Genomic DNA, 24,445 nt, shown 5'->3' on the forward strand with positions numbered 1-24,445 from the left:
AATCGTAAGAAATTAATCAAAAATAATATTTTTAAATCGATAAGGACCATATCAATTGTTTTATAATTATATGATAAATTTTCGTTCATGAGAATATTAAACGAATGTATTCATATATTGATCCGTGCGAAAATATTAGGGGATATTTATATATTTCGGAAATTATCGACGTATTTACGTTTGCCGGAACCTGGCGCCATCTGACGTAACTTTTCAATTCTATTAGTCGCTAGTTCATTTCTATTCAAAATATACGCCACACGTCTCTCCTCTAGTGTGGCTTAAAAATTTAGTGAAAGTTTATATTTTTTGCAAAAATAATAAATTCCTCGTTTCGTGAACGTCGAGCGAAGCATCAATGAATGTTACGAGAAGAAAAATATAATAAAGTTCAGATGAGCGTATGTAATTTTTATTAACTTTTTCACTACAGCGGTACTCGCCGATATACGCATATATTCGTCTTGATTTTGAAACTGTCGACGTGCGGCTGTCGATGTCCTTAATAGATTATTGTATATTAAAAAAAATTAAAATAACGATTATCTTTTGAAATTTTATTAATTTTATACATTTTAAATGTTTGATACGATATATCTAATAAATGCATAACATTCATGTTTGCTTTTTTCTACAATTAAATGTAAGATATATATATATATATATATATATATATATATATATATATATATATATATACATTTATATATATTTGAGATATAGAATATATTAGATAGACTCTGTTATTATTATTATCGTAAATATTATTATATAAAAATATCTTCACACGATAAGTTTAATTACACGTGTTTCTTATTATTTCAGATAAAAGATACGTGATGATATCGATCATTTGGTCTAGCATTGATGTAAATATGCTCGGGCGAGGAAATGATTTGTCGGAATACCCGACAGATAACGCTATCTCGCGGGATGCTGCCAAGTCTCGCTCGCGTGAACGGAGCAATGGCGTAGGCGGTGATCCATCTGATAAATTAATTTTTATTACTTCGTGGGTGGCGGCTCTTTCTATTGGTCGCTGATCGGGTACCTCCTACTTCGCACAATGCATCGGGACCCTCTCCAGCTTTATTCTGCGCAACGACGGTGATAGAACGGCATACCATTTGTCTCGTCTTAAGACGAAGCTAAACTCAACGAGGGAACCAATCGCGATATTGGAAATTGCATGCGGCGGCGGCCGGCCGGGACGGATATGCGAAGGTGTATTACACAGGTATCTCTCCGCAACCGGTGAGTCACGCATGATTAAATTTATTTATGCGATTGCCCGTACAAAATTTACGATCAATCGGAGCGTCAACGATATTTAACGTGCCTCGGATACAATTGTTCGAGGAATAACAAGAAAGGCAAGTCATAAGCGCCATCACGAAAAGTCATAAGTTAACAATAGTAATTATTGTTATAATTAATAATTGTGCAGATAATAATTATATAATACTTCAAACGAATATCTGTCAGTCAATGAGAAAATCAGAAAAATGCATTATTAATTTACAATCACAAGAATGACAGTCAAACTCATATATCATATGAGTTTGTCAGTCTTGTGATTGTAAATTAATAAAAATTAAAATTTTTGGAGTAAAATGTGACAAACTATGCGCTCGAATTATACGCACCTTCCACCCACGAATATCGACACAATCGCGCATTGAAATCACTAATTGTAAGCGCAACTCACATCTCACGTACGCTCATATTTCCACTCGTGTTCTCTTATTAATGACCTATTATTATGTTATAATTATTATGCAAATCTTCCCTAGATATCTGATCTGATAAGATAATTTCATGCAGTAAATTTTATTCTAATTATATTACACATTAACTTGTGTTAAAATAATGTATAATAAAGTAACAAAATGTCGTATTAAAACAAGAATTGCATTAAGATTTTATGATAGGCGTGGTGCTTTAAGTTATAATAACAAATACACATAATTCATAATTTTAAATCCGCGTTTAATAAATTTTAAAGAATCGCGGAAGGTAAAAAAATTAGAAAGATTGACTTACAATGATATTTCGTAACTGTATTTGCGATCATAGCGCGAACATTTGCAGTTTCAAGTTGTTGTAATCGCGATTGCGTTTACTCAAAGCCGCACCTGTGGTAGCTGGCTGTGTAGTAGGCCGTGCGGAAAAAAGATGCACAAGCAATAAAGTACTCTAGTATACGATGTGGTAGTGCTTTCTTCGATTACGTTTACGAGGTGGCTGCTAAAGTTACGCGAATCACCGTTAAACGTTACACTGCGCGCTATGTTTTACAGCGTCAACGCAATTCCTGCATCTAACTTTACTCTCCTTTGACTTGATATGATAAAATATATACGCTTTGCCCGATTATTTTTCCGAAAACTTGCATAGTAAGTATCTGGGTTTATCAGAATTTGTAGCTTTCTTTCGAGATTGGTGAATACAAAAAATTTGGAAACGATTATCGCGGATTGACGGGATGAGTCAATTCAACATTTCAAAATGATAATAATTGAATGAAATTAACCTTGTATCATAATATAAACATTATTATAGAATCATATAATTGAGCTTCAGGTTAAAAAATTCAATGGGAAGATCGCATTTGCTCGAATATATTAAAATAAAAATTTAATCACATCTTTCTCTCTCTCTCTCTCTCTCTCTTTGAATATTAGCTTGGAAATTTTTTCTACTTGAAATAAAATTAATCCTTACAGTTATTTTTATCACAACTTACAAATTATGAGCATTTGGAGAATTATGCATACTATGCATCGTTTGATTCTTATTCATCATTATTTATTTATCGATTACCATCGAATATTATTACAGATAAGAAATTAATAGAACATTAGTAAACGTTATTAAAATAATTACTGCAGATTTTACTTTGTTTTCTAAATCATTGAAGACTAATATAAAGGTTATCAATGTTAGTTATTAATGTTATCAATATAAAATGTAAATTCGTCTCACGATTTATTTTATTTTCCATTTGAGATTTCGACATGTTATTAATCTTTAATCGATTATTCTATTTTTATACATAAAATTCTTTTATTCGACAACACGCGATGAGTTTACGCTCTCATTAACAAATTTAATTTATTCTAACATTTTCTAACAAAATCGCGATATTATATCGCGAGATAGAATTCTTTGTCGCGAATCTGCATAAGACATACCGCTGAATCGAGCAAAAGGAGGGCTGTCTATGGAATTAGAGGGAGAGGGAAGCGCGCATACGTGTGTCGTCTTCGGTCGCGGGAGAATCGCGACTCCTCGCGAGAGGATCAGGTTGTAACTGGATGGTGGTGGAGAGAGACGAACGTAAGGCGGATAGACGGCAAGACAAAGTACGAAACGAACAGCTGGAATGACGGAGAGGAACGAGTCCGTGAACGAGCGAGAGGGAAACAGCTGTACCGTGTTACCTCCACCGTAGTCCACAGACGGATGCTGCGTCGAGTCCATGAGAAATGGTGGGGGGAAAAAAGAAAGAGAGGGGAGGAAAAGAGAGACAGATGGAAGAAGCAAGAGCGAAGCAGCGAGAAAGAGATGAGCGTGAGAGAGATGGGCCGACAAGGTGCGAGGAAGACGGCGTGCTCGCAAGAAGGATGCGGTAGTCTTTCTCAGCTGGCTAGGTGAGATAAGGATGAGACGGACAAACGGATTGACGAAGGTGCCTAAGGTAGGGGATACTGGGGGAGACTCAGTCTGGCGGCCACGTGCTACACGAGCGCACGCCCCGAGCCGGCCGGCGGTCCAGCCAGCCATCCACGACGCCGTCCTCTTCTTCGTCCCCGTATCATCCCGCGCGTTTCCTCTCGTTCCTCCCATCCATCCAGTTTATTCGTCTCTTTTTGTTAAACCTGTGACGAAAATCGGCGAAAAGTCGCGCGACGTAGTTTCGAGCGCGAGCAAACACGCGATCGGTGTGATTCTCCAACGTATGAAAGATTAAACAGCACAGTGATCCCGAGACAAGATTGAAAAAAAAAAAAAACGCTTAGTTTTTGTGATATCAGTCGGTGATCTCTGCGCGGCAATACCTTTGTACCTTGATCCTTTCCGACGGATGATTACGATTTTTCTCTGTCGGAAGATATCTTCCACGCGAGTGTACATCGATTTGGTGTAATGACGTTGTCGCGACTAAACAATCGCGCATCGTTTAACAATACGATGCGTAGATGAAGAACGTGCGTCAAAGTGTGTTTTCTGTGCTAGGAAAAGAGCAAACGACTGATAATGCGTATTATCGCGGTGGACTGACGCGCTTATAGGCGCGACAGTGTGAAGAATTGACTGAACGCAGGATTTATATTCGAGAGTGTGTGTGTTGAGAAGAAAAGGAATAAACGGAAATATCGGCGGAAAATTTTCTACAGGTATGTATCGCATATATATTTTTCACATGCGCAAACAGTCGTAAATTTACAAGTGTCAATCACATAATCGGATCTAGCCTTAAGAAAAAAAGAAAATCTCTCTACCTTTTTCCCGAAAAGAGAGTATCGTATCTTAAAATTCACTGAAATATGTTTATTTCTATTCACCAAATCATTCCTATATTTTTTATATATAATATATTTGTAGAGGAAGAGAATTTCAATGTTGTAGATCCGTCTATGATTAAAGCTCTTTCTATTCACAATGATAATATATTCGATAATTATTATGAAAACAATAATGCGATATTTAAAAAATCTCAATATGATTATATTATATTTTACTGCATTTTTATTCTTTTATTCACAGATATATTTGTCTTATTTGTTTATATTTTCTAAAATTTCTAAATGATACCGCCTTTCCTGCCCCAATTTCTAAATGTTAAAAGTAAACGTAATGATTTATTACTAAATCTCAATAGCTCTTTCTTTATTCGGATATTATGTTAGTTTATCTTTAGTTGGTTATTCGATACGATTAAATTTCCACTGATATTCGATATAATCCCGCCGTCAAAGATTTTAGGCGTGCCGCGCAAAAGTAATGAAACTTATCTTCCTACTCGATTATTTATAACGTAATTTTCTGACATAATGTGAACACCGTGTCTTTCGTTTTTCTCACATTAATCGAACAGCAGTTGGGAATCGTGACGTTACACTCTCATAACGAGTTTCAAACATTGTGTCATATGCCGATAGCGCGATCTCTTATTCGAATCATTTCAATAAATAACGTAACAATATCTCTCGTGTGAGAAAGACCTTTTACTATGCTATTTGTCAAGATGCTTGCCACTTCGATGCTCGATTAATCCTCTTGTAACGAAATTGAGTTACGTTTGCGTAACAACGGTCAAGTGTCAGAAATTAACAGTAATTCATTACTTTAAACTCGAAATTTTTGAAGCAGAAATCTATGCTATATGAGATGTATAATTAGAGACTGACAACTTTATAATTACAATGTACGACATGCTGTATTTGACCTCAAATTCGTAGAAGGAAATCGATTGATTTAATTTCAGTACCCCCGATTAATAATGCCCGCGATCGCGAACAATTCAGCAGGTGCCGTTACACGAAAAATCAATTCAGACGGTTATGATTAATTTGTCACGACTTAGAGAGAGAAGAGAGGGGACGCAATAATTTCAAATATCTGCAGTCAGTACGGTGATATCCATGTGACGTGCCGCTCACAACCGGCTCATTAAAGGTGCAGTCCGCTCGTCACTCATTAGCTGCCACGGCTTGGCAGCGATCGAGATGTTCGCACGCCCGCCCGAAAAGGAGAATAAGAGTAAAAAAAAAAAAAAAAAAAAAAAAAAGATAAGACCGGCGCGTATATTATATACACGGGTGATGCTTTTGACACGTGTTTCACCTTTCAATCATTATTATTGCGAAGACGAGCAAAGCCAGCCGCCGATCGCGATCACCGCGCGCATCTGTCAAAAGTAGAGAAAAAGTATTGCCGGACAATCGAATTATTAATAGCAGGATAGAGGAGTGGCTTTCGCAAGGCGAAAGGAATCGATAGAAGAAACGACGAATTAGCAATGACGAAATCAAAGGCAGGGAGACCATTTGAAATCGTTATCGCGAAAATAAATAAGCGTGTTTCGAGAGGCATTTCAATAAATTACCGCGCAAACTTTCGCGAATTGATTTATTGGATATTACCAGTTGACCGTTTGTAGAGGGATATTTCGTAGATTTGGAAAAAATTTCTCGTATTGGATTCAAGCCGATAATTAATTCAAAATTCTCAGTTTCGATCGAGCGAACTTTGAATCCATGATGGAATGCAATTAATACTTTAATATATGACGCGACCGAAACATTGTTCTATATAATCGTCAAATGTCAAATCTTGTTGTTCGTTGTCACGGCGAATAAATCGCGGCCAAGACAATTAATACCTACGCGTGGTACCATTATTTCTCGCATCACTAATTATGCTTTAATACTCTGATTATTTCACGAATTAAGCTCACAATCGATATTTACGATTCGCGGGGTTGATAATGAAACTATAATATTCGCGCAGTCATTCATTAAGAATGCATGAAGGAAGACGCGCCATGTTCACGTTCTTATACAGAGAAGAAACGATTCTCCATCTGTCGATTTTTTTTCAAGGCCCGAGAACGTATCGCGATCCGCGTAAATACCGAGACGTGGAATCCTTACGTCGTCCAATGACAATTGAAACATATCGGCGATGACGGCGCGCTGATAATAGTTTTAAGAGCGAACGGCGTCCTTCGGCCATCGGCTATAATGAAATATATGCTCGTTAGATGCAGCTCGAAAACGCAAATAGGAAAAACCTGATGACATCGATGGTCAGTCGTCACTGTCATCGTAACATTCGAAGAACGCGTGTTTATCACGCGCGTTACAATTGCGCTACCGCCGACTCGCGCGTTAATCCGCGAAAAACAAGGATTTATTGGAGCCGAAGCATGGCGGAGATATTCAGGTGAAACCGGTCTTCCGCGAGCATATACGACTCTTAATTAATTTGTCATTAGTCTACGAAGAGAGATGGCAATAAGAAATTTATCGGTGGCCGCAGCATCATTGCGGTCTCTTCTTTTATCGGGAAGGCGGTCGATTATGTCAATTTTAATGTACGTACGTCTGCGAAAACAGACGCTCTCGTCCATCGAAAATAATCATTTGAGATGATTTTTCTCGATTGCCACATAAATATGAATCGTATCGTTCTTATAATAATTATTTCGTTCGGATAGTAATTATTCTTAGAGATCAATCATACATAGAATATAATGCTACATTATAAACTATAATGATGAGTTATATAAACAGGAAAATTCACCCTTAGTTAAGTATCAATGAGTATTACGTCCTAGATATATATAAATTATAATAATGGCACTTGTTATGAATTATCGTTAGAAGATAAAAAGTTTATCTGTTGTTTCAAACATATTAAAATTCACACTTTAGTTTTGAATTATTATCAATCGACAATTAAAGAATTTTAATTAGTGAATAATAATTAGTGAAGTTCCATTAATTTATAGATTATATGCTTGTTTGCCGATATTCATTAGTATTTCGGATTAATGTACCAGTTCTCCTTGATACACGTCGCTCCAACTCTGCAATATTGTAATGTGTTACAACTTGAGCATTAGTATAATCGTGGCACTATAAATTCGTGGCATTTAACGCAATCAAATGTGCTTCAATTATAATCCATGAATATTTAAAATCTCATATATATATATATATATATATATATATAATCTCTGTTGCTACAGATTCTCGCATATAACGCGATCATGTTGCAAGTATGTATATAATACTCCGTGATCGAGTAGATTAACTCTCTGCGGTACCAATTACTGCGTTCTTAATCGTGGCTTTGCGATTGACTAAGAAAATTTCAGTATCCTCAATTAACATTTACTTTCAAATCGCATCTCGAAACTAGTCTAATTCTCTAACAAAAAGCTGCACATTATTTCATATATCATTCTTCATACTAACTACGTATAGATTTAATTTTTATTTTTTTTATAATTCATGCGAATATTGATTTCCTCCCTATTTACATTCGCACAGTCTCGTTTTGAATTGCTTCGAGCCAATGCAAGTTTATCCTCAATAAATTGAAATTAAATCTCGATAATCACACACACACACACACATACACACACACGCACACACACACACACACACACACACACACACACACACACACACACACACACACACACACACACACACACACACACAACATAAGCATGCATACACACAGAAGCATGTACGTTTATACACGTCGGTTGAATTCCCACATAGTGCGCAGGGCGAAAATTAATACGTGGCAGCCTCTGTAATTAGCTCTCGTATTTATGCGTCTCTCGCAGGGCGGGCTGCGTTAACATGGTAATGGCGTTACATCGTTGTAAACACGACATGTTATCTCGAGCGATATATACCTGAGGGCCTCGCGTCCACCGATCGCGATTTCGGAAAGAGGACTGCGTTTTCTTGCTTTCATGCTCTGCGACCAGTCGCTCGTATTCTGGAATAATTATTATATGCCGCGCTGATACGCCACCTCGCGCCTTTATTCACCGTAAAATGTCGCTTTAATAGTAAGAGATATCGGTCGGTTGTTATATTTTCTCTGGGGTGTTTCTGTTGCGAAAAGGCGGTATCTATGTGTGTTCGACATAAAGATCTTGTCTTAAACAGTGTATTAGTGAATGAATCGCTGAATTCAAACAAGAAAATGTTATAATTGTGTATTTATAATATGTAATACGCGGCGATGCAAAAAATATTTAACCTTGTCAATTAAAAAGTAATTATTAATCTCATCATATAATGTATAATATTGAAAGAAGTTATTGATTTTTCTCAACAACTATTTGCGTTTTTACAGTGGCAAGCGCGACGATACAAAAAAAAGTGCACAATGTTGGCTCGTTACAACAAACGAGAAGATGGCAGGTCGAGTTACAGGCCAGGACGGCTGACACCGAGGGATTAAAGCACGTCGAATGGATGTGGGCGATTTATCGGGCTCGGCAGGATTGATAGGGAGCGGATCCATCTCGGTTGCGACGGGTGTTGGTATTATCGCCAACACGACATCCGCCACCCCAGGGTGGTGGACGCCTACGTCGACAATCACTTCGGCAGCGGCCAACACCGACGTGGTGAGTTTCCTTCTCTTTATATAAATCTCTCTCTCTCTCTCTCTCTCTCTCTCTCTCTCTCTCTCTCTCTCTCTCTCTCTCTCTCTCTCTCTCTCTCTCTCTCTCTCTCTCTGTTCAATCATTAATTTCCGCAAAAGTTTGTTTCCCGTCTTCATATTAAAAATCGAACAAAAGAAACTCTCTTGTATATAATAAAATAAATAATAATATAAAACACATTTATATAAATTATAATTTAATTAATTGAAATAATATTTTTTTGCTAAATAATATATATGTAATATTATTAGAGAAACGCTGAAAAATACTATTTTTGCGTATATGTAATAAATACTTAATTAATAATATAATACCCTATTAATAATATAGAGTTGATCGTCTCAGACAAGAAAGATATGTCACATGGCATTTACTGTAAATTAAGATTTTTTTTATTATTTCAATATGATATTTCTGTGACATTTAATGTTTAATCACGGATCTTGTGATTCAATTAAATTACGATGTGTCTCTCATAAACTGATCGGATTGAAGACACGTATCGCGCAAATTTCATTTCGTCGTCACTCGCTTGACAGTTGATTAGTATTTACATAGGTCGTATTATTCTCGATAAATTGCGCCGTCGCCTGGAATAACGGAATTTAGAGAGCGATGAAAACTTAAAAAAAAAAAAAAAAAAATAAAAGAAGCGTTTCGCTCAGATTTTGTAAAAGATCACACATTACGCTATCTCTACTCGTTATTGAATGTCGTTTTGTGGTGACGCTTAATGAGACGATTCTCGCGCGTGGGACGTGGGTGGGCGATGGAAAGGATTCATACCGATGTGTAGCGATGTAGATTATCCGTAAATCGCGGGAGAAGAAAGAGCATGACCGCGGGAGCAACGCGTTATTTAGCATCGTCGATGTGTGGTGTGTGGTGGTCTGTGGCCGCGGGGATTAGAACCGAGGTGACATAGCCGCGTCATCTGTTGGACGTTTAACCTTTTTTGCCTCCTACCTCGGCTTGCACGTCGCTGCTCCTCGCCATCATTTCCGCGAGAAATCATCAGCCCGTACCGAGCATACGTTCCTAGATTAATGAGATCGAAAGTCGTTTTCGAATACCTACGCGTCGCTGTAGGCCGTTTTAGCGTTCACGACTATCGGCAGAAATACGTTCGTCTATGATATTTACTTATTATAAAGGCTGTTGCGATGAATTTTATATCGTAAACAAAATGTGCAAAGAAAAACGAACGTTTGTCTTCTCACACCCGCGCGAAATTATAATATACGATACACACGTTTATTGATATATATTTTACATAATAATATATATCTCGACAATACATTATTAAAATATCTAACAATTTAGATAATCGTGTGGAAATCTTATTATAACTGTTTTGTAATCAAACCGATTCCGTATATACAGTGTCTAAATCCAGTCGATTCATTCGATGCATAAATTCGCACATTTATCCTGCGATTATTATATATGTCAGAATGGCCATTAAATATAGATATTTATCATGTGTAGAGCGAGGACGTATAAAATATTAGCCGCGTATAAAAAAATACATTTATAAAAACAATTTCTCGTAAAATAATCACGAGAGAGATCTTGTTCAACCGCGCGACGGTTGTCGAACGAGCAAAAAGAAATTTGAGCAAACGCGAATCTAAAAGATCGAACGCGTTCTGATCGCCTCTGATCTTCACTAAGGTGCGCTATCAATTTCTCGTCGCGTTACGAAAGAACGGTCGTTAACTTGATTCACCCTTTTCGTATGAGAATCGGAGCTCGCGCAAATCGTATCCTCGCTCTTTGCCCGCGCATAATCCGCACGCTCACCCGCGTCCACCTGTGTGGCTACATATGCAGTATGCCACGGTCCTCTCATCTCTGCGTCGCCTTTCTCGCAATGTCTCTCGCGCATCCAAGCTGAGAATGCGCGGCGGAGCTGTGCAATCCGGTAATGACTGGCTAACTAGGTTTTAATAGGAACGCGGTTTCTCGTAGTGAAACCCCTTCTCGCCGATCCTCGCGCAAACATGGCAAGAAAAGATCCTTTTTTTCTCCCGCGCGACGTCACCGTCGAGGATCCTCCACGTGAAGCAGATGCGCGCGCGCTGATTGCTGATTGCGAATCGCACGATCCGATGAGAGATTGTAATCGAGAATTTTAAGAGATCGAATCCGAGAATATGTTCGATATTCTTGGATGATCTTACATTGCAGTCGATTAAAACAAAAAGTAGCGCAATAAAAATTTTTTTTTTTTTAACTATTTAGAATTTAATAATGCAAGAAATTAGAATGTCTAAATATGTATATATATATATATATAACGAAGAAAGCAAAGCAGATTAACCACATTTTTAATGCTGAGAATAATATATAAATAGCCACTACATACATATACGCATAAAATAGTATTGTGATAAAATGATAACATTGTTTTAAAAATTGTTTTAAATAGTATATTAGAGAAGTCTTTTTATAATTTGTTTTATCATAAGTGACGTCACAAATAGTACTTTGCAACTAGCGTTTCATGTTAGTTTTTATAAACTAATAATAAATATAAGCTAATGTTTATTCAGCTGAGTACTTGATAAATAATCGGTTCAAGAAGTTTAATAATTAATTGGTACTTCAAGTAAGTCTTATTATCAAACGTAATTAATTATATTAATATATTATTGAAAAAAAGATTACATTTTAAAATATTAGTCATATTAAAAAAGTTGAATTAAAATATATCTTCGGCATATTTTTTTCAAATAATTTTCACGTTCCTTTCCAATTACGATTTCATAATAACGCTTTGTACTGAAATAGAAAGATCCGACATATATTACGGCTATATCTATCACAGTGCTCCTCGTTGTTCCGCGTTCATCTCGCGTTTCGAGAGTATATGCATTAGACCGGGATCGAGACTCCTTTCGTGATTGGCAGACATTGTACGGAAATCAGGCGCGATCGTCGGGCACATTCTGAACGTTCTCGGATCCCGAGCGTAACCACATATCGCATCTTTTTGTTGCAGATGAATCAGCTCTGCAGAGTTTGCGGAGAGCCGGCCGCGGGTTTTCACTTCGGGGCCTTCACGTGCGAAGGCTGCAAGGTCAGTATCTTCGCACCGCCATTCTTCCACGGCTATTCATCCGTGTCGTTATTCTCTGTATAATAAAATGAAAAAGAAGAAAAAAAAAAAGAAAAAGAAAGAAAGGGACGACCCGCGATTATTACGTTTCTCGCGCGACGCGTACTTACGTCTGAAATTACGTAAATCGCGTAGAATCACACCGAGACAAAGAATAATAGTGTCGCAGACGCGATTGCCTTTTGTAAATCAGACTCTTGCGTTCATGGTGCAAAGATATCCCGGTGCTAAAATCAGTCACTCGTAATTTACCGTTAAATTAAAAGCCGCCACGCGTCGAAACAGCTCGTTGTTCGAAGGTTTAATTATGTTTCGCGAGCGCGCTTGCTTCTGCCGTGCAAAGCTTGTAAACTTCCCGACAGTTAAATCTAGCTTTTTACTAACAGCTGAGTTTTATTTCAATGCGTTTCTCCGCACATCTGGTACCGTAATCAAGCGAAAGTGTAAATCTTTAATCGATTGCTATTCATCAATGTGCGCATCTTTCGCTTTCTGTTACACAGTCCTTCTTCGGGCGTACTTATAACAATCTGGGCAGCATATCCGAATGCAAGAACGGCGGTGTCTGCGTGATCAACAAGAAGAATCGCACCGCCTGCAAGGCGTGTCGCTTGCGGAAGTGCCTGTTGGTGGGCATGTCTAAGTCCGGTTCGCGTTACGGCCGACGCTCCAATTGGTTCAAGATACACTGTCTGCTACAGGAACAGTCTCACCAAGCGCAAAATCGCCTGATCAAGGATCCTAAATCTGCGTACGAGAAGGCTTTCGGCTCGTTGGACGCGGCGAATAACAACAACAATAATAACAACACCGAAAATGTAAGTAACACCAGCGCTAGCAGTATCGTCGGCATTGTCACCACGGCGACCACTACGGCAAACAGTTACCATCACCATCTGCACCATCATCATCATCCGGACCGATTGCCCAAGAGGGAAGATGGCGCGCTCAGGCCGCCGGATATGCCGGTACAACTGAGATCGCCGGATATCCCACCAAGGACCAGCCAGGACGCGATTTTGAGGCCTGGTGATCTGCCGAGGGCTTCGCACGAAATGCTCAGGCCTGAAGTCTCGAGGTTTCCCATGTGGCGAGGCCCGCCGTTGTTCCATCCAGCTCTCACACCCATGCAGCTGCTGAACACGTCGTTCTTTCCTTTCCAACAGGCACGTTTTATGGTACCTTACATGAATCAAATAAGCCCGCCGCAGATGGTGGCTAGTTTATCGACCTCGTCCAGCGAGAACGTTAGCCCGCGATCGACTCCGTCGCCGACAAAGAGGAACGAGGAAAATCGAGAATGTCGTGAGATCGATCGCGACGCTGACCAACGAGATCGATGTCTGAGAAGAGGATCGACAGAGATCGCGTATGACAAGAGCCTGGCGTTTCTGCGATCTCTCGGACCGGAGCAGGAAGAGCCGATAGACCTCAGCATGAAGGACACGCAGACGGATGGACATGAAATGGATGCTGCTAGTATGGAAGAGGAAGAGGAGGAAAAGTCGAGCGATAGCGAGGACAACGAGCTTCTGCAGGACACCGGACCGCCTCTGGATCTCACGCGAAAAACATGACCTCGGATATCGGATGCTCAATAGGTGCTTAATAGAAATTTGCTCCGATTGCGAAGGATTGTCGTCGATGTCGCTCGAAGCTTGCGAGAACGACATCGTGAAAGGACAATAATCCAATGCATCAATGATGCTGATAAGAAAAGAGCTAAATTTTGACAGGATCAAGACTTGCCGGCAAAAGGAAATAAACGCTCGAGGGAAACAACGAAGAAAATTAATGGGTGGGAAAATAACGAAGAAGACGAAGAAGAAGCTAAAGAAAGGTGAAGTGAGGTGAAGAAGAGAATGGAGAAGAACGTGCGAGGTGCGGAGGGAGAGTGAGAGAAGGTACAGTTACATCGTAATAACGCGGCGAGCGAGAAGCACGGCCAAGTGTCAAAGGTGCCTTGGCACAAGAAACGAGAAGACGATCCGAGGTGGGGAAGAAGAGTAGCCGAATACGATTACGTTGGAGCGACACGAGGGAAAAGCGGGAGAAGGGGGAGAAGGGGGAGAGAGCGCGGTCGGCCTACATGCCGATGGAGAACAAGAAGTGCCGCGCGTAGCTAGCCGGCATAAACGACTTTATGATCGGTGCTCGCCCGATCGATGAAAATTGCTCAAGCCGCTCGGTATTAGTCCCTTTTGCCCAGCCGTATCCCGGCGACAGGTGCATGTTGACGGAGCGAGTCGAGGACGTCGGCTCGTGACTCGTCCTCTCTCACCGGGAAAACGTACGACGGACGATTGTGCCTTACAAGCGGTGCCTTCTTTAAAAGTGCGCCGATAAAATAAAAAAAAAAAAAAAAAAAAAAAAAACATAGTTTAACGTTAAACGCGATATATAACTGTTCGCTGTGTATAGCGTGACGACACGCTCGGCGATGGCCAGTGAGTGCTTCGTGCGTGTTATTGCGCCTATAAATCAATCGTTCGGCAGTGTTCGAGGCCCGAACTTTTACTGTTCGATCCGCGCACGCGCTCGTTCGCCAGAATCGATTTGGCGAAATGAGTTCGATGTGATAAATCGAGCAAGATTGATTCGGGCACTGAATAGATTGTGATTATACGCGTGAATTTCGAGTACTCTTAACGTAACTTATATTTTTCGAGAGTCTCTTTTTTTTTTTTTTTTTTTTAATAAACACAAGCGCGGGGAGAGCTATTCCGAAACGCTTGATTGTCCGCGGCGAGATCGCAATTGCGCTCAAGTACAAAAGAAAAAAAAAAAAAAAAAAAAAAAAAAAAAAAAAGAAAGAGATGCATAGAAGATGTGGCAGCCACGACGCGGGCATCGTTTAAATGTCCGAGTCGAGAGTGCGACGTGAAATAAAGAATATTATATACCTGAATATAAGGCTGTTCATTAAATCCCTTTACACATGCTCATCGATCTTCCATCTTTCACGCGGGTACGTATACCGTTCCAAACTCGAGACGGTATTCGATTACTTTCGTCTCGCGCGTCTTTCAACATTTCTCGTCGCGCCGCTACGAAAGCGCGCGTTATAATATTATTACACATGCGCGCGTAAATGCGTATTATCGTACATGCAATGTTATTTATCTAGCAATAAATTTGTCCGTCTTGATATACTATGCAAAAAACTATTTTCCCGATAGTTTCACGCCGACGCGACGCGATGCTTCGGGAAAGAATGATGCGATACCCATCTCGAGAGTCGAGGACGTCGAAAACGTTTGACAATAAATTTTCTTAAAAGTTCAGCAATAAACACGCGAGTATATCGATCGTAAGGTTTCTCCTCCTAAGGTCGTTTGACCGGGTCATCCGTTCCGCGCGCGAGAAAAACTTTGGAGAAGACGACCCTTGACTAGCGAGCGAGCGAGCGACGGAAGTGCGTACTTCTCGTACGCGGAAGTTTTATCGCTAATTTAAGTTACACTCTGTGTTGAAAAATTCAAGGCGGATTCTTCCCGTCACCGCGTAATATCTCGCGCGCTGGTCTATCCCGATAATTTATGAATATTTGCGTGGCTGTAGAAAGATCCGTGCTGAATCTTTGAGGAGAGATCACGACCGGATTTACGTCTCGCGACACAAATATTCGTTCATAGAAATTCGTCTTGCAGGAAAGTTTTTACCTGTGTTAGACCCCTTCTGTTTCTATAGCCTCTTTTATGAGTATGTTAACGCATTCTTGACCGATGTGCTATTATTAGCGATTTCACGATGACATTATAACTTATGGTATCTTAAATATGTCTTATTAAAGAGAACATTTTTATGAATAGTTTTTATTATACAAATGTAGGTTCAAAATTATATATTAGTTTTTCAGCGAAAATATGCGACTCTGGATTATACAAACATTGAACATTTGGAATTTCAGCAAACTGTATAGAAAAAAACAGTGGAATATTAATATCTATTTAAAATTTATGCATAGTCTCTAGCTTCGCGAGTACTTGCAAGGATGTTTTAAAGTCAGACTGGAACGTAATGTCTGGTAACAGGGATTGTGCAACGCAAGACGTGCAAGTTCGCAAAATCGTGTAAAGTTTGCCGCGCGCGAATCCCAACACGAGTTCTCTGTCAATACTCTCAGGAACAAAATGGCCTTCCCTCTCAAATAACGCTTCGTACATATTGCGAGCATGTTTTCGCATATATTCAACGAAAGAACAGACGATTTATGTCTCTCGTCGCACAGGATAATTAGTACCGAATTCATGAATGGCTCGACACGGTTCTCGCAGCATACGCGTGTGATTTCTAACTAAATTACGCATATTTCAACGTGTTTCTGCATTGCATCATATGTAATATATGTAATAACTTTAATTACTTTGCAATTCACATTGCCATCAAATTTCTATATAATAAATACCATACACGAAAGCATACAATCTTGATAGACGCACCATTTGCTAAATATAATATGTATAATCGTCCAAATACTCATCCTTCGGCCAATAATAAATTTTACAATATGAGAGAGAGAGAGAGAAAAAAGTAGTTTTTCTTTAAATTTATCGGATATATTTATTTTCATCTCGATCTCGGGCATTTATTTTGACCTTTTAATCAATTGCGCTGTTGCGATATTAGATTAAATGTTTAACAAATTTTTATATTATACGTCATATTAAATAATGCAATAATTCCCATATGACGGAGAATATCATTACCATTACGCACTCAAGTACACCGAATGCAAAAAAGATTGCGAGTTATCATTAGCACGGGATTCTTTCGTCGTGATACGAGAGTAAACCATGTCGGATTTGTCGAGAAAGATAATAATTGTTACATGAAAGTCACGTTTCTTGATTTCGATCCTTTCGCAGAACTTTTCCAATGGCGACGACACATTTGCGAATAATGTTCGCTAGTGGTATGCACGCATCTCGTCCGGCAAGAAGTGTTCATCTGCCTGCACCTGCATGCGTGTGTTCACGCGACACTCTCATACCTGTAATACCGCGACAGTAAAATACCGAGTTAGGTTCGTTTGTTGACTTAGGTGGGACAAGAGAGGCCACTCGATGTCCATCGCGCAGGCATTTCCTGTCGGACCCGATTCAGGCATTCTAAGGGATGGGTCTTGGTATAAGAAAATGTATGACGATGCACAATATATCTCGTGCACGTGGTTATATAAAATTGCATCGAAATTCGACGCGCGATTGCCGATATCGATTGTGAGTATTCTTAATCTCTTCGATGTACATATTACGTTTTGTGCTGATATTTTTATATATAAATATAATAATAAAAAAAAATTATATTCCTTTTGTTTGATGTTTCGAAGAATTACAAATAAAAATAACAAGACAATTACAAAGAATTAATAAAATAACAAATTAACAAAATTATAATAGAAAAAAACAGCGGGTCAAATATAACTGTAGTTATAATTATATCATTTGAATTGTTTAGTCAAAACTATCTCTTTATTACTTATTTCTACAACATCGCAGTTCAACACGAGTTCAATAGAGATCTGTATATCATATAAAGATATATATTTTTACGTGGTTGCAAATTTCCTCCGCCTTCCTTAATTTACATTTAGCAAGATAACAGCAAAAAATAAAAATAAAAGAAGAAATAGTTGTAGATGTTGTAGGTGATAAAGTAATGCGTATATCATATGTTAAATGGATAATCAAAATTTGTCAGACATTCAAGACGTATCTCGTATCAGGAATATTTAGAAAAGTATAGACGATCGATCGGTTTAATACTTATAATATCGAAAAGGATGCAAAGTGCACGTATAAATCATTAATCACATTTATCGAACTAATGTTGTCGAAGAATTCGATCGTTTAATCATCTTGACACCTTGTCGAACGTAATTCTCAAGGATATCCGTTATTCAATCGTCCTTAAAGTCGTGTTAATTCCTGCCTTGACTTTTTACAAATTGTTGATTCATGTTGGAATATGTACTCTCCTCTCTCTGTTTATTATCATTCTATTCATGCATATTTTTTATGCACTTTCCTTGCTGATATTGATCATTTTAAAACCTTTATACGCGTTGAAAAGGCGTTTTTGCTTTATTAAATATAATAATGCATTCAACGCAAGAATCAACGTTAATGTCACCATTTTTTTTTTTATTGCCGCGTGCATATTATTTTCGAAATTTACATTCCCTATATAAATTCCGCGTCTCAGTTATCGTTGAATATATGTATAACAATTTTTTACGCCATGTATCATGCGAATCGTAAATGTTTTTCGCACATGTTTTTGCAGTGTATTATTTATTCGTTGCTAATACACGCAATGACGTAATAAATTATCTATTCATCTATCTATTAATCCGTTTATTTTCGTAATATAAGATTTTTCTTTGTCTTTCCGTATTACTGAAATAAAGCTGCAGTTTAATTATCTTTGATTGTAGTATAAAGCAATACATTCTATGAAATTTAGGCTTATCTTAATAACTCTTGCTCCTCTCTTGCATCATACCAGTTAGACACATCTTTTGTCACGTGAATTCTTTTTACCGTTTTATTAGCGAGGACGACGGCAGTGTGACGAACTATCCGTGATTCTGCCGTGATTGTCTCTTTCTATTCGCACCTGTTCGAGTAATCAGGGTGTTGCTAGTACGTCAAAAAAAATATAGACCCTGTCTCGAGGTCACATATCATGTCATGTCGCCGGACAACTAAAAATCGCGACCACGTCATCGCGTGATCATTCGGAAGAAAGAAACGCACCTGATTTTTTTTTTATGGCCGCCACTCGAGAACTGTTCGATCTCCGGGAGACGTCTCTCAGATTACGAGCATAATGGCGTGTGTTTGTCCATTGCCGAGCGTTCTCTTTTTTTTCTTCTTTCGTCTCGCGTCTCCTAGATGGGTTACGTAAATCTCGACGAGGAAACTGTACGACGGGATCGTCATTCGTCTTGTCATAAATTAATAAAGTTCTTTTTTTCTTTCTTCCTCTGAGAACGAAAAAAAAAAAAGAGTGAGAAATCGAAAAACGCGGTAACCGGAAAAGAGCGATAGACAGACAGACAGACAGACAGACAGACAGTGGGAAAGAGGACGGGGAGGACGAAGCGATGAAGGAGAGAGCCCGGAAGAGAAGGACCGGTTGCTTGTTCATTGACGGCGCGAAGGCCCTCGTGAATGGTGGTGGACACTCGCCGGCCAAGAATAGGATCTTCTCCCGGCGGTCTCGAATTTTTCTACGTCGCGTTCGTGAACTCGCGCCACGGTCATGTCACATCGCGTTCCCGTCCTTCCTTCTTCCTCTCCTCCCCCTCACTCTCGACGTAGTTGTGTAGTTCGCGACGCTGATTAATGCGCGGATGCTGAAGACAATCTTGATCGAGTCCGGCGAGCAATCAGCTGCGTCGCTTGCTTTGATTTCCGGCAGTGCCATCAACTGTGTCCAACAATTGCGAGTGTTTCTGGGATGATTTCTTTGAAGTCATTTTCTAATCGCTTCCTTTTCACATTTATCGAAATAATTCGCTGACATTATGATTAATCAGATCTTTATCGAGATTAAAGTATTCGCAAGCGTGAGATCTTTCAAATGACAATGTGTTTATAATTTTCCATTTATAAAGGCAATAATTTGATAGAACGCAATGTATATACAAGTAATTTTTAATATTATATGTCGCTAGAGATATATATTTTTATTTTCGTCCTCTCTCTGGATTAGCATACCGATTGAACTAATATTTAACCCCGCGAAATTCCAAGTAAATATTTGTTCGTTGTTGTTTCTTTTAATAGCTGAGTAATGTCATGATCGTTAAAGGATACATTGATTATAGAATCGTTAGAAAACTGCTTTTTGATCTGCGACTGAGTGTTTATATTTAAGAGGGTGACCAAGATATCGTTATCTATTGAGAAATTATGTAGATCATTTCGATGATGGAGTAATGTTATATATATTTTATACACATTTAATATATATTATATATTATATTATACATTATATATATATATATATATATATATATATATATATATATACATAATATTATACGTATGCTATAAGGTATAACTTTTTACAAAGAAAGGATCGTAGACAACAGAGAATTTTTAGTCATAAACAATAATAGCGTTCTAATGTTCAAGACATGTGTACTAGATAGAAAATTATCGGAGGACAAAGAGGCCGATGAGAAAGAAGAAGAAATAAACGCGGGTCGTGGCGATACACACTAACAATAAGGTCGACAGATGCGCGGCACGAGTGTAAGAGGGGCCATTACGCGTGAGGTAAAGAGGTTTACTACACCTGTGGCCTGTAGGCTTGGCCAGGCACGCGTGAGGGAGAAAGAGAAAAAGAGAGAGAGAGAGAGAGAGAGAGAGAGAGAGAGAGAGGAAGAAATGGAAGAGAAAAAGAAGAAAGAGAGAAAGCTGACCACTAGAGGAGACAGAAGGGAGTTTGTGTAAAGGCAAAGAAGAACACAGGGAATGTAGAGACGGAGAAGAAGGCAAAGCTTAAAGTTGACAATCCGGGGTCACCGAGCAAAGCTGTCCGTGCTGCCTCCGATTGGCCGGCGGGAAATTCATAATACGTTTTTCATATTAGATGTTGGAGAACCTGGGCGCTGCTCCGGCCGGACTCTCTCTCTCTCTCCGGGGGTAGGGTCGAGAGTCGAGTCGACTCCGAGTCAAGACGAGTCGAGTCGAGCCGAGTCCGGTCGAGTCTCGAGCGTTTCACCGGACGTTTACGAGCGTTTGACCCTAAGTGTACGGTGGGAGCGCGGGAAGTAGAGAAGGCGGAAAAGAGTAGAGGATGGAGGCGATGGAGGGAAAGGGAGAAGTCGCTCTCTTGCGCGGCCCCGCTAATTGGGTACGTTGCGCACGCATCGTCGTAAGAGAATCTTTAAGTGGACGTAAACCCAATATCGCTGCCGTGTATGAGAAAGGGATGCGTGCGACGAGATGCGTTGTGCCTTTAATGGGCGATTCCGTGTGACGCACCGATGCGATGGTTTGTCGTCGATCGCGGACGTTACCGCCGCCGCCACTCTAAGGCTCCAGGAGACGAAACGGAGCGTCGCTCCGTCGCTGTCCTCGACACGACGTAATAAACAACGTCTCTACAAACGAATAATTCTTGTTGATCGAATAGAAAATTGAGGATAATTGCTAAATATTTATAGCGTGTATGTCATGAATATTGATATTTTTATTTATTCAATATCGAATACCACAGTATTTTTCAAATTATTATTTAATGCTGTCGAAAACAGTAATTACTCAATCGATGATCTTTATACAACGTATAATGCTTACTTATATATATAAAATCGATAACTTTTAAATCAAATTCGAGAAATTCATATTTCTGATTAGTTTGTGAAAAAAATCCTTCAAATTAATATAGTTCGAATTTATAGATGTAATGTAGATCAAATTCAGATCAAATTTAAATAAAAAATACGATTTCTTAAGTCACAGTTCGATTCCAAAAATATTAGTGAGAAAAAAAAATTTTATTGTTTTAGACTCATTTCATAAATTTTATATAAATCCTGGATTTAAATAATGACGGGTATATGGCAAATTTTGCTTGTGAAAAAACATGAAAGGTACCGAACCATTAATCAATTCCAAAAAGTAAATTGTGATTCCATTGATTTCGCTTGTAAAAATTTATGAAAATAGTATTCAACTGGTAAAACGTGATAGTACATGCATATATTGTTTCGACTATCTTAATTTAAATTATAATAAAATGATAAAAAGTAATTGTATAATCTATTTTTTCTTACACAATAATAATATATAAATAAAATATATAAATTAAAATATTCGAAGCAAAAATTTAATAATTTGCTGAAAAAAATCTTTCTAAGAAAAAAATTCTTTCATGTTTTGAACATTCGCGAAACATGATGTATATAACGTTACGTGTTGATTTTAATCTGGGCCAATCAAGCAAAAGTAGCTCAAAATTTCGTCTAGCTGAACTTTGTTCTAAAGGAAATTTGTGACACACATATGTAGGCGCTTAAAAATGGGATTGGAAGTTGCGTTATCGTTTCGCATAAAATTATCATCGGTCTTTTTCGATCGACCGGCCATTGAGCATCATCGTGGATACGAAACACGTTGGATGGCTGGTAATTATAATACACTCAAAGTTTGATCATCTGTAATATTTGTAGCCGCAGTTAATAAAGACTAGTCAACTTGTTTCGCTAAAAATACTGGTAATACTACTCATCATCCTATTACTCGTCATTCAAAAAGTGATTCCATATTCCGCGTTTTGGACGAAAGAATACAGCTATTATGGTGGCAACATTCGCATTCCGCCAAATTTTATTGGTGACATTTGCTTGCCCTGACATAAGCTCCGGAGACAAATTAACTTCGAGGCGCATATATCTAATACCATTAAATTGCATATATATATATGTGTGTGTGTGTGTGTGTGTGTGTGTGTGTGTGTGTGTGTGTGTGTGTGTGTGTGTGTGTGTGTGTGTGTGTGTGTGTGTGTGTGTGTGTGTGTGTGTGTGTGTGTGTGTGTGTGTGTGTGTGTGTGTGTGTGTGTGTGTGTGTGTGTGTGTGTGTGTGTGTGTGTGTGTGTGTGTGTGTGCGAATTCTAAATATACATTGCCTAGTATTTGGAGATGATCGATTTGTTAAATTTCGGTCAGATTTCATGTAATGTTTTATTATTACGATTATTCAATGCGGTCGAATGTTTTGCGCGAACAAAAACAACAAAATAATCGAATATAATACTAATTTATACGAAAGAAGTTTCATCGATTGTCCGATGGCGACAAAGCCGATGAAAAATAAAAATAAAAATATTACACATATGATATATACATGTAATATACATCTCCTTTTATCTTTTTATATACTTATGTATTATTGACAGAAAAAAATTGTAATATTCTCTCATAGATTAAAAACTATTTCTGTAAATATCTTACAGAAAAGATGTAGTTAAATCATCTGTTGACATTTTGCATATATTCGCTATTCTATTTTTAGTATTGAACAATTTTGCCAATTAAATCAATATATGAAAGGATATTTCGTGCAGTCCGAATATGATTACGACAATTCATTCATGTTAAAATATAACGCAGATTTAGATGTAAATGTAACGATTTATTCTCTCTCTTATTCGAACTTTTAGTCTTCTAAATTCATCTTTAATTTTCTCAACTTATTTGTGGAATTTAATTTGAATGAATATTTATAAACATCTCACAAAACACGATAACCATTCACATTTGCTTGTATAATTTTCTACTTTTGACTGTAATTTATTTAATTTACCAACGTAACTTTATGATTAATAAGATAAAATATTTTTCTGAATTAGTAAATTACTGCATTCTCTAATATAATAAATGAAATCGATTGGCATTTATTAATTATTATCTTTCCATTCGGCATATTTTATACTATTTTTATTAATTAGTAATGTTTTTTGATTCTTGTGTTTTTGATCTTTTTCGCGGAAGAAAAACTTGCATAACTAGATAAATTATTTTAAATTTATACATGTTTTAATAATTAATAAATTTATATAATTTTATATTCACCTAATTAGAATATTATATATTTAATATTGACAGACAGAAACAAACTCATTCCAATTATGCGAAAGTCTCGAAGAATTCTGTAAAACTCGTAATCGATCACCGCGATATAGAGAGTCATCGGAGCCTATATATCTTCTTGCGTGATTTTTTTTTAGCATTAGTGTGTTTAATGACGCGCTTGATCGCGTCATCGAAAGTTTCACGATCGAAAGTTACTGCGTAGGTGCGGGTACTGCTTTCGAGGAGATGTGTGTTCGCAAAACTATTAATAAAATTACGCCGTATCTACGATAAAGAACATCTATGATGGCCAAGAAATATTTTATCTGTCGAAAATTTATGCCCGCGTCTCGTTCGCGTGCGAGACATGAAAAAGGAGGACATCTCCGTAAGAGAAGATGCAAATGCCATTAGTGCGTGGGACGTTAAAAAATTAATGCAAGGAACATAAGTCGTCTTTCCCGTTACTATTTTTCATGGTTCGCTATAATTACACGAATGTTTTTCTGTGTAAACAAGAATGCTA

At 38.1% G+C, this 24,445-nt stretch overlaps 2 protein-coding genes across 11 annotated transcripts in view; one reads left to right on the forward strand and one right to left on the reverse strand.

Annotated features, from left to right (window-relative positions):
* Positions 1-24,445, reverse strand: part of LOC140668559 (uncharacterized) — a 105,142-nt gene that overhangs the window by 816 nt on the left and 79,881 nt on the right. Inside the window, exons 4-5 of one of the 10 annotated variants that reach the window (XR_012047196.1) lie at positions 19,088-19,763; positions 17,666-18,947 (exon numbers count right to left, since the gene is read on the reverse strand). The exons of 5 other annotated variants lie outside the window; for them this stretch is intronic. Coding sequence is in view for 4 of the 5 variants with exons in the window: in XM_072897693.1 (XP_072753794.1) it covers positions 21,190-21,447 (258 nt within the window). In the remaining variant the exon portion in view is untranslated. Of the gene's footprint in view, positions 1-11,565; positions 12,343-17,665; positions 19,764-20,392; positions 21,448-24,445 lie in introns of those variants that run through there. 4 more of the 10 variants (XM_072897701.1, XM_072897702.1, XM_072897695.1 and 1 more) reach the window with 4 other exon arrangements.
* Positions 3,721-14,679, forward strand: LOC140668555 (uncharacterized). The gene is made up of 4 exons (XM_072897684.1): positions 3,721-4,400; positions 8,890-9,166; positions 12,210-12,287; positions 12,830-14,679. The coding sequence occupies exons 2-4, from the start codon at positions 9,008-9,010 to the stop codon at positions 13,901-13,903; spliced, it is 1,311 nt and encodes a 436-aa protein (XP_072753785.1). The 5' UTR covers positions 3,721-4,400; positions 8,890-9,007; the 3' UTR covers positions 13,904-14,679.

The sequence above is a fragment of the Anoplolepis gracilipes genome, chromosome 8, assembly GCF_047496725.1.
Source record: "Anoplolepis gracilipes chromosome 8, ASM4749672v1, whole genome shotgun sequence".
NCBI lineage: Eukaryota > Metazoa > Arthropoda > Insecta > Hymenoptera > Formicidae > Anoplolepis > Anoplolepis gracilipes.

Bases quoted from the DNA above. Each gene is read 5' to 3' on its own strand.
- LOC140668555 (XM_072897684.1), top strand. From the start codon at position 9,008: ATGGATGTGGGCGATTTATCGGGCTCGGCAGGATTGATAGGGAGCGGA. The intron at 9,167-12,209 runs GTGAGTTTCCTT...TTTTTGTTGCAG, and splicing joins CAGCGGCCAACACCGACGTG to ATGAATCAGCTCTGCAGAGT. The intron at 12,288-12,829 runs GTCAGTATCTTC...TCTGTTACACAG, and splicing joins TCACGTGCGAAGGCTGCAAG to TCCTTCTTCGGGCGTACTTA.